Raw genomic sequence first — 11,166 nt, 5'->3', positions numbered from 1 at the left:
GAATTTTCATATTTTTAAAAAAAGCATGGGGTCGGAGAAGTAAAACGGTTAATGGGGTCGTGGTTTTAGTCTATTTTTTTTAAGGGGTTTTCAACATCAACAGACTCCTGTTTCTCTCTCTCATTTTGTTGTATCCAAATTTGTTTACAGGTTTTGTAAAATTAAACCGAACTTAGTTGTCCTTTTTAGGACTGAAACTAGGGGTCTAGGTTGAAAAAATATGCCTTAGTGTTTAAAAAACTAGGGTCGGTCCCTTTTAAATTGCGGGTTTTTGGTTATTTGAATACGGAAAAATGGGTCAGTAGGGGTCAGAGCATGGAAGAACATTTTTCCGTTAGCAAAAGAAACAAACATGCACTTTCCTCACAGAAATAAACAAGGAAGGAAGGGAAGGAATGAATTTTTATTTAAAAGGGACGCATCAAAAACATTTTATTTCCGGTTAAGGGCGTCAGGCAACTGGTTTAAGGACCACACAGTATTGGAGGCAAACCCCAAGTCTCACTTCAGGTCTCTTTTCGATTGCAGCAAGGGGGCTTTTATATTGCCCATCCCCGACGGGTAGTAACTATCACGGCCTTTGTTACACCAGTTATGGAGCAATGGCTAGAAACGGAAATAGCCCAATATGTCCCCGACGGGGGATCGACCAACCGACCGCGCAATAAGCGGAACGCTTATACCACTGGGGCCGTCTCGCCCCTTCCCGACGATAAAAAGTATCACATACCATGGGATTGGAAACCCATCCTTTAGTCCGATGGTTTAAACCACTACCAAGTAGGGGTGTTCCCTTTAAAACAAATACCATCTTTTTTGTTTCTCATTATTTAAAAAATTAACAACAAATAGCCGTAGTTTGGTAAGGTGTCGTTGGACATGTACTGTAACTAGCCATTTCTTTCATTTCAACTTATTGTCATGGCTTTATATCAGCTTTATGTCCGATTGGGCTCAAACCACGACGCCGACATTCTTTTTGTTTTTTGCACAGGAAGGGGGATAAAACTACTAAATGACCGTTCTAGACAGTTATAGATTCCCTTATTTTTCAGATCTTCAATATGGCTTTCAAATTTCCTCAAAATACTTCGGGGACTTTTTGTGATATTAAAATCAACCGAACATTTACAATAGAAAAAACCATTGTAGAATAGGTCACAATGTTTCATTTTGTTAAAATATTATTGTCTTTCCCTATAAATTTAATATAGTTTTTTATTTCGATGCCGTACAGTTAAAGTGTAAAGTAAAGGTTTGTTTTTATTTAAACGGAAGCCACTAGAGCACAGGGATTTTTTTTTATTTTTCACGGGCTAATTGGACCCCTCCCCCCCCCAAACAAGGTAATTTCTGCCCTGTTTTTAGAGGAAACCCCTGTCGCCCATTAGGGTACTTCTTTTACGACAGGCACCAAGGGATTTTTTATTTGCGCTTCCCACAGGCAGGATTAGCACAAACCATGGCCTTTGTTTGGAACCATTATGGAATTCACTTGGTCGGTGCCAATGGTTTACACCTTCCCATTGGATTCCTTGCGGAGCACTCAATCAGGGTTTTGGGTCGTAATTATTAAAAAATCCCTGGCCTCGACTAGGATTCCGAACGCCAGTACCTACCAGCCTGTGTCCGATGGCCTAACCCACGACGCCACCGAGGGGTTGGCGTTTCCAGTTGGACAACGTATCCTTGGTAAAAGCCTCGCCTGGTGCGTTGTCGGTGTTTAGGACGTCCCCGTCGTTGGGGCCCGGGCTCATTTGGGTTATTTCTCCTTCCCGGCAAGTGCCACCCCGACTGTATTCAAAAGGTCTTGGTTATGTGCTGTCCGCTTGTGGGATTTGGGCATAAAAAGATCCATCCTATAATGGGAGAAAGTTTAGCGGTTTCTTCTTGAAGGACTGTATTTTCGAGTTGCCAAATGTTTTGAACATTGAATAGTCCGATGATTTAACCAAATCAATCTGTTTTCTAGTGGTGTCGTTAAACCAAAAACAAACTTCAAACTTTTTTTTTGCCAATAAAGTACATTTTGGAACGGCTAGACGGGATTTTATATTTTGTGGCGGTGGTGGTTGGGTGGGTGGTGGTGGGTTGTGGTTATGGGGCAACGTGCAAATTAAAATGTGGGGGAATAAAGGAAAGCTATTTTGGGTTGGAATAACCCTCCCCATGGCCCCCCAACCTTTCCACAGCCACGCCAGTTAGGTTCCATTGGGGGTTAAAACCAATTCTGTAAATAAAAAATATATATAACGAAGGTTTTTATAAACATTAAGGAAACCATTTTAAATATTTTTAAATTTCATGTTCAGGCTCGGAATTAAAAAAGTGGCCGTCGGTGGAAAAGGCCCATAACGGAAATGTTTTTAAAAGCGTTTGTGTAAGCAATAAAAGGTTATTTCTGTTGTTGTGGACATATTTCACGTTCAAAAGGTTAATACTGAATAAAAAAATAAAATTAACCCAAGGATATACATTTTCTGCGTTAGGACTTTTAAGACTGTGTAATTTTTATCCGTGGCGTGGCACAAGTAATGGCGGGCTCCCGGGACCCTATTGGTAACTTTAATTCCAAGGACGGCAATTGCCGTCGGTTCCGATTTTTTTTTTATATAAAAGTAAGTTTGTTTTTTTAACAACCGCCACAAAGTACATTTGATTTTTATCTTTTCTCGGCTTTGGACGTAAAAACATTTGGTCATTCTGAGACGGTTTTTTTTTTTAGAAGGAAACCCGCTGTGCCCCATAGGTTACTCTTTTACGACCGGCAGTAAGGGATCTTTTATTTGCCTTCCCTAGGCAGGGATAGCAACAAAACCATTGGCCTTTTGCTGAACCAGGTTAGGGATCACTGGTCGGTGCAAGTGGGTTTAACACCTACCCATTGCGCCCTTCGGTTGCACTCAATTCAGGGTTTGGGAGTCGGTTAATCTGGATTAAAAAATCCCCATCCTCGACGAGATCCGAAAACCCCAGTAACCAAACCTGTTAGATCGATGGCCAAACCACGACACCACCGAGGCCGGTTCTTTTATATAAAACGGTGCCCAATGTGTGAGTTGAAAACCCTGGTTACTTAAATTTTGTTGGTAAACGTTACCTTATTGGAAATAAGAAAAGGATTTAAGTATGGGAAACGATAAAATTATATTATCGTCATAATTAAATTTCCGTTATATTCATTACATATAACGTCATCCCATTGGTTCTACCGTAGCAAAACGGGAATTTTTTCAATTCTCGACGGAATATAAAATTATGTTTCAGGAAAGTCATTTATATTAGTAAATTTGTTTACGGACGTTATTGGTTGTAACCAAAAACAAATTCAAAAAATAAAAATGAAACTTTTAATGTTATTATTTAAAGTTGTTTAAAAATTTAACCTTAAATAGTGGTAATTTTCTTTTACGGTTCATGGAAAACCGTGGGAATGGCGTGCCAGAACAGGAATCCCTGGTTGGGGCGTGCCCTGAATCTTTTGGGTAGGGGCACGAGAAAATAGTTCCGATTCCGATTTCTGGATATGAACAAAAAACATTATCCCCAAAATTAGTGAGAATGGCTTCCCTTCCACAGTTTGGATAATTTTTTATTCATTCCTCGATGGGGAAGTAAAAGGAAAACAGACAAATCTTTAAAAGGGACATTCCTGGTTTGGCTGCATTGTAAAATGTTTCCGCCTAATAAAAATATTTCACATTAAAAAACTTAATATTAAAATATTTCTTGTTTAAAATCATTTGTCTGGTTTTCAATTGTTTTCGGGTTGTCTTTAATATTTTGAAGAACCCAAACTGGATTTTGGTCTTCAAATAATTTGTATACGAAAATAAAAATGAAATTTAACCTAGTAACATTATTAGAAAACGATTCAAAAAACACGGTTTATAACAGCCACTAACTTTTATGCAGAAAAATTAATTTGATAGTTATTACGTCCGGTTAAAAAAGTATTTTAATAGTCGAATACCATCTTAAAATTGGCAGCAAAAACTCGGGAATGTCCCTTTAAATAGTTGAAAACTTTGTATTTTGTGTCGCAAAGGTAGGTTAAATGAATACCGCATTCTTGGTTGAGGTCGCAAGGGCCTTGACCGTGGTACTTTGTAAATTTAAACATTACAAAGAAGTCAGTAATGTTGAAAGCGGGTTCTGTTATATTTATAAAACAACAAAAACCCCCCCCCCCCAACCCCCCCCCCAAAAAAAAAAAAACCCCACCCCAAACAAAAAATAAAAACAAAAAACAAAACAAAATTAGAACACACATTAGTAGTAATTTAAAGTGATTCAACATGAATCGGTTATGATTGAAACATAGTTTATTGGGTTTTTAAAATAACAAATGGATTAGAGCACAAGTTGTACAACCAAGCTCTCTGTACTAAGCCTATCTCCATAATACATCATGGTAACGAATAGTTATTATATTTTTGCAATTGAAATATGAACAGAAATAAATATTATTCGAAAGAGGAGAAACAAAGCAAAGACTAAAGAACACAGCGAAAGACGAAATAAAGTGTTCAATGCGTTCAATAATTAGATAGCAGTTTTGTTAAAAGAGATAACACAAAACACAAATAGGGCATCGCAGTGGGATTTACGTAATGGCTCGATTATGGGGCCTAATTCAATAAACTTCTCGCCAACTTTGCGATCTCGCAGGTGCAGTGCTAAAAGACTTGCAAAGAGATGCTTGTTGTCTAGCAGGAGCCTAAGAGACCTTTGTGAATTAGGCCCCAGGTTAATGTCTTAGATCAGCAACCATTCACTTGTATTATTCCCAAAAGCATTAATCTCTGTTGTCATTTTACATCATAATACGTTTCTGGAATTATGCTTTACACAAATATATGGATTTTTTGCATTGTATAATTGTTATATAGATCTGAGCCACCCGCTCATTTCATTCAATTTCAAACTTATTTTCGTGCTTATATCCAAATTAAAGGTTCAAGCACGTACTGTCCTGGGCACACAACTCAGCTATCTGGGACTGTCTGTCCAGGACAGTAGGTTAATTGTTAGTTGTTAGTAGGTTAGTGAGACGAGAAGAGGGTGTAGTGGCCCTTACACCTACCCATTGAGCCCTTAAGAACGCGCTCTGGGGTTGGAGCGACGTACCGGTGGCTAGCGAACCTGGTACCCTACCAGCTGTAGTCGCATGGCTTCTTAACCACTACGCCACGCGGCCGGGCCACCGTCATAACACTGCTGTTATTGTAAAATGTTTGTCAGTGGGGATTGATTTGGCGCTGTGAAGCAACCTTGAGTTTGACTGAAATATAAATCTGATAAACGACACAACCGTATTACGATATCAAAATCGTATCTTGCACAGGACAGAGTCGAAAGGACCGCGTTAGGCACTCGTGATTGCTTCGAAGATCCACTATTAGTGCTCGTCCTTTGGACGCGACCGCCCCTTTCCTAGGGAGATGCCGGTAACAGCGATGTGTCATCCTTCCTGACAAGAGTTGAAGCGTATCATCAGCAAACACGTAATATTGAAAGTTTTAAAAATCACAAAAATACACCCAATTGCGTTTGCGATTCAAAACTGCGCGATTAAAAGACCAATCCAGTAGGAATCTCAAGGCCTCGTAGCCCCCAGGAGATTAATGCCTTTTCACACATCTTCCCACACTTCCAAATTCAAATCGTCAGACATGTTATATGACACGAATTAGATGTTTGTTCCTACATGATAATTGATTTTTCTTGTTATTTTTTTGCAGGCACCATTCTATGTAATTCAATGGAAGGAATGGGTTTTAGAATAAGCAGCAGCAGAACAGCAATACGAGAGATGAGAGAGAGGAAGAGAGACGGCAAAACCTCTTAGCCATCACTAAAACGAAAGCGGTATGGCGTTTAGCCTAATCATAATACAGCACCTGAAAAACTTCAGGTTCTAAGGAGTTCATCTAACTACTCGACTCCGCCTTCTGGCTACTGATGCTGCCCGTTTTCTATTACATCTACGTCGTTGCAAGCATTTCAAGTACCGTAGTATTGCTGGCTTTGAAAATATTCAACAACACCGGGGTTGTCCTGAAAAGTGCTGTTGAGACAAGTAGGACGGGGCCACGACGGCAGCTATGACGTTGTATTAAACATTCCGGAATCTCCGAAAGACTTGCCGAGCTGCTGAGAAGAGGTTCGTAGTGAATCCGGAGAAGTGACAGAGTGCAACGGGACAATATGCTGGGTAAGGTACCAAACGCACGCTGTATCCACTGACGTCGAATTCCCCATACGTGATATAAACAATCCCAGTGTATGTACAACAGCCATGAGTAATTTGAAGTTCCTTAATTATTGTTCACAGTGCCACGGAGAATTTCAGAGAGCCGTAGAATAATTCGAGGGAGACTTGGGCAAACAAGAATGTGTTTTACGAAGATCAATTTAAGGATAGTGTTTTTGTTCGGTCTGACAAAAGTGAAAGCCACACAGGAGTTGATAGAGAACGAAAGTATCGTCTACGCGACGTTGTTCAGGGGAATTCTTGGACACCTACCACAACCTGACCCACAAGGGGCGTTGCTGGCGTACAGGTGGACTCAGGACTTCTGTCAGCAGAGCCGAGATGATTGTCAAAGTAGACGACGACATGTTTCTCAATGTCTTTATTCTCCTGGAAAAGTTTTCACCCCAAATTCAAATCGAAACTGGTTTCGCGGTTACTCCCACTACCCGACCAACTACTGCAACGGCTACCTCGTGCTGATATCGCGTGACATCATCCGACCGATGTACAGAGCGTCATTTCTAACGCCGTTCTTCTGGGTGGATGACGTGTATCTGTACGGGTTTGCTCCCCGACAAGGTTGGGAACGTGAAGCATGAGGACATTCGCTCGAACATGACCTTAAATTCAAATCTAGGTCTCAAGTGCTACACCGAAAAGAAAAAACTGTACATATTTGGCGGTGAACACAGGCAACAAACAGGACGTCGTCGAAAAGCTCTGGTATGCCGTGTTGTCGCAGCTCAGTCCTGCCATGAAGAAGGAGATAAATCCTATACTCCTGTCCTAACAAAAACCACAATCTGTGTATTTGTCAATGGAAACCGCGATACCAGGGGCCTAATTCACAAAGGTCTCTTAGGCTCTGCTAGACAACAAAGCATCCTCTCTGTAAGTCTTTTAGCATTGCTCTGCGAGATCGCAAAGTTGCGAGAGTTTAGTGAATTAGGCCCCTGAAAATAATGCAGCAGAGTGCACGCTTCAGATCTCTCCAGGCTCAAATTTCATCTCATTCTGTTATATAGGGGGGGGGGGGGGGGGGGGGGGACGTAGGCTAGTGGTAAAGCGCTCGTTGAATGCGCGGTCTGTTTGTGATTTATCCACGTTAGTGGGCCCATTGGGATATTTCTCATTCCAACCAGAGCACCACGACTGCTATATCAAATGCCGTGGTATGTGCTGTCCTGCCTGTGGGATGGTGCATATAAAAGATCCCTTGCTACTAATGGAAAAAATATAGCGGGTTTCCTCTCTCAGCATGTCAAAATAACCAAAAATGTTAGACATCCAGTAGCCGACGATTAATACATCAATGAGCTCTAGTGGTATCGTTTAAACAAAAACAAACAAATTTTCAACTCATTCTGTAATTATTTCGTCGATGGATGAGGCCTCTATGGACTTCCTGCACCCACTGGACTCCTTCGTCGTCTGACATCTATCACACGCCGAAGGAGTCGAGTGGGTGCAGTGGATGCTTTCCAATGCATCTCGTCAGTACCAGAGGAGACCACAGAACGTCTTTCTAAGTGGTCAGACACACAATTTCTGGAACATCGATAGGAAATGACAGTCATAAGGTGTACATGATCTCACTGGCCTCGGCGGTGTCGTGGATAAGCCGTAGGATATGAAGCTGGTAGGTACAGGGTTGCAGCCCGGTACCGGCTTCCACCCAGAGCGAGTTTCAACGACTCAGTGGATAGGTGTAAGACCACTACACCCTCTTCTCTCTCACTAGCCTCTAACAACTAACCCACTGTCCTGGACAGACCAAAACTGTATTTAGCTTTGATAATCCAAAAATGAAAATGAACTGATTTTCTTGTTTGTGTAAATACAATTTAATAAATTGCAATAAATTGTTTTGCGTTTGTTCTACTTAATTATATTTCCATGTAGACCCCATAAAAGGGCGCTTTACCTAGAATTGGAACCACTGATGTTTTGACGTCACATGTGTACAGAAATTAAGTACGATCACAAAGAATGTTTTCCATGAGGAGCACTCACTCAGGGTTGGAGTCGGTATCTGGATTAAAAATCCCATTCCTCGACTGGGATCCGAACCCAGTACCCACCAGCCTGGAGACCAATGGCTTAACCACTGCGCCACTGAGGCCGGTAGGTAAATTGAAAGTAGCATCATTAAGACATGTTCTAGTTCAGTTCAGTTCAATTTTATTTTCGTGCTTCTATCCCATTAAAGTTCAACCAAGCTGTCCTGGACACACAACTCACACAACGCATTTAAAAGAAACAACAAAAACACATATATGCACAGTTCCTGAACCTAGTCTGAGTTGTTTGTGATAGCATCGTGGGTTAGGAAAGTTATGTCTTGTATCACTCTCTGCCACTTGAATCGTTAGTGAAACAATGTTAAAACGTAATATGCAAACATGAAAGTCTAAACATACTAAACGTAAGTTTCGCTTCCTTATTTTATCACCATATCATTTATCAGTGATATTCTACATGAACGCGATGACGTATATGTTTATGTGTGTATGTGTGTGCGTGTCACGGTGTATAATATGTATGTATGCCTATTGTATCCACGTATGCGCGCACGCGCGCGCGTGTGTGTGTGTGTGTGTGCAAATACAAATTTGTATTTTATTTATATTATTACCGGTGTATGTGACCATCTAAAGTGTTACTATACCAATTACAGCATATATCTGTATACACGAACACAACATCGCCGTATATTGCATTAGGGGCCGAAACGTCTGGGGTCAAAACGGTTTGGGGCCGAGCATGTACTGGGGCCGAAACGTCCCGACACGTATCTAATTCAACTTTCTAACTGATGTTACGGAAATATCCGATGTTGACCGAATGGTTCGGTCGAACTACCCGATGGGTCGAACCTACCGGTATTCTCGAACCAAGAACAAAGTCCCGATTTTTCTCTCTATTAAACCCTTTTATTTTGGTGCTGATTGGTCGAGTACCCCTAGGGTCGAACAGAAGCTTTCTCTCGAAACGATTTATTGGTCCGAACTGTAAAATTAAATATATTTAGCTCGAACAGCTAAGTCTATGCAAAGAAATATATATATATAAAAATTTATGTAGGAATTTTTCATCGACCTGGATGCAGCCTAACGGTAGAAAAAACGTCTGAAAGTTATTGAGCTGATCTTTTTGGCACCTAACACAACCAGTCAAACACAGCCCATGGACCAAGGCGTGATAAACAACCTGAAAATCCCCTACAAACAACTTGCTATCATGAAGCAGCTCCATATAGCAGACAGAAACATAGACGTGCTAATTACGGTACTGGATGCAATGTATTTGATGCAGGTGACACACAAAACAATAGCCAATTGTTTCCGTCACGCCAAGTTTGTTTCCCAGCTCTAATGACGACACGACTGTGAATGGAGTTTTATATATATTCTCCATTATATAAATGTGTCAATCGTATTTGTTTATTAACGCTGATAAATAATTGTTACAATTATATATCTCATCCAACATTTGACGTCGACTTCGTTACTCATGAGTCAATCGGATCATCTTGCCCAAGCCGGTTTTATGGAAATATGCGAAGTTGTCCGATTGCTTTTTGTGTTACAGAAGCACCCGATAACGGCCGAATGCATGGTTCGAACTACCCGATGGGTCGAACAGATTTTGATGCACCGACAGTGTTCGAGCCAATGAGATTCTACTGTGTATATATATATATAGATATATATATATATATATATATATATATATATATATATATTGAGAGAGAGAGAGAGGGGGGGGGGGCAATTTACCTCACAAAGGTCTAATACACACACACACACACACACACACACACACACACACACACACACGTATGTCTGTCTGTATATATGTATGTATATATATATATATATATATATATATATATATAGAGAGAGAGAGAGAGAGAGAGAGAGAGAGAGAGAGAGAGAGAGAGAGAGAGAGAGAGAGAGAGAGAGAGAGAGAGAGAGAGATATAGTTATATGTCGTTTTCATTAGATTTGTTTTACTTTTATTTATTCCAACAGAGCTACAGAACTCGATTTTTTTTATTATGTCCGTCGCAAAGGACCATAGGCTCATAAGGTGACGGATGTGCTGGGGTGCGTGGGTGGGTGGGTGGTAGTACGATAGACCCTCACGATTAAACAATCGAGAATGTTCAGGTCAAAGTTATATATTAATAAAAGTAAAGTGTCTGTTTCAAACCACAAATTTAAAATCTCAACGTTTCGTCAACTAAATGTTGACAACGTCAAGAGAAAACTAAACATAAAAAAGTTATATTTTGTGTAAACCGATCTGCATTCTTTGGGCATGAGTGTTCGCTGCTATTATATACGTAACCGGTTTATCCAATATTTGTGTTATGTCACCGTGTACCACATGCGTTATGTTGGTTGCTTTCAGCGGAAATCAGTGCAATAAAACCATGCCATATAAAATTCCTTCTACCTCTTTCTCGATAAAAGTCATCTCACAAGTGAAGGGTGTCGTGTTTGCAAAACGACACTCCACAAAGCATACCGCATACAAATTAACACGTTGAGAAGCGACAAATTATTTCTGACTGCGGCTAAAACAAAGTTCGTTTACACTTGGGGATACATGTGCTACTAAACCTAGCATATGTGTTATATATACTGACCAGGGCTCCGTTCCACGAAGCGATCTTAGCCCCAAGATCAACTTAAGTAGGCCTACATAGGGTAGCTATGCGCTTAAGGTAATGTTAGGCCTAAGATCGCTTCGTGGAACGGGGCCCTGACGTCTAAAACAGCCATATCAGTTATAAACACCAGTAGCCAGGTGTAACATGTTCAACGGGCAGGACTACAGCACAGGACTCGTAATCGGTCGTTAAACAATTACATCTATCTATTGTCCACACACTCCATGTA

The 11,166-nt window shown here is 40.7% G+C and overlaps 1 protein-coding gene across 1 annotated transcript; it reads left to right on the top strand.

The window, feature by feature from the left end:
• Nucleotides 1-6,396: 6,396 nt before the first annotated feature.
• Nucleotides 6,397-6,858, top strand: LOC121374624. Its single transcript, XM_041501730.1, has one exon. It carries the CDS (start codon nt 6,397-6,399, stop codon nt 6,856-6,858), a length of 462 nt encoding a protein of 153 aa, XP_041357664.1.
• Nucleotides 6,859-11,166: the final 4,308 nt, after the last annotated feature.

This window comes from Gigantopelta aegis, chromosome 6, assembly GCF_016097555.1.
Source record: "Gigantopelta aegis isolate Gae_Host chromosome 6, Gae_host_genome, whole genome shotgun sequence".
NCBI classification, from domain to species: Eukaryota; Metazoa; Mollusca; class Gastropoda; order Neomphalida; family Peltospiridae; genus Gigantopelta; species Gigantopelta aegis.
The sequence above is the reverse complement of the archived record's forward strand: the minus strand, read 5'-3'. Positions and strand labels throughout refer to the sequence as shown.

What these genes read in the sequence shown, in the direction of transcription:
- LOC121374624 (XM_041501730.1), top strand. Translation starts at nt 6,397, where the DNA reads ATGTGTTTTACGAAGATCAATTTAAGGATAGTGTTTTTGTTCGGTCTG.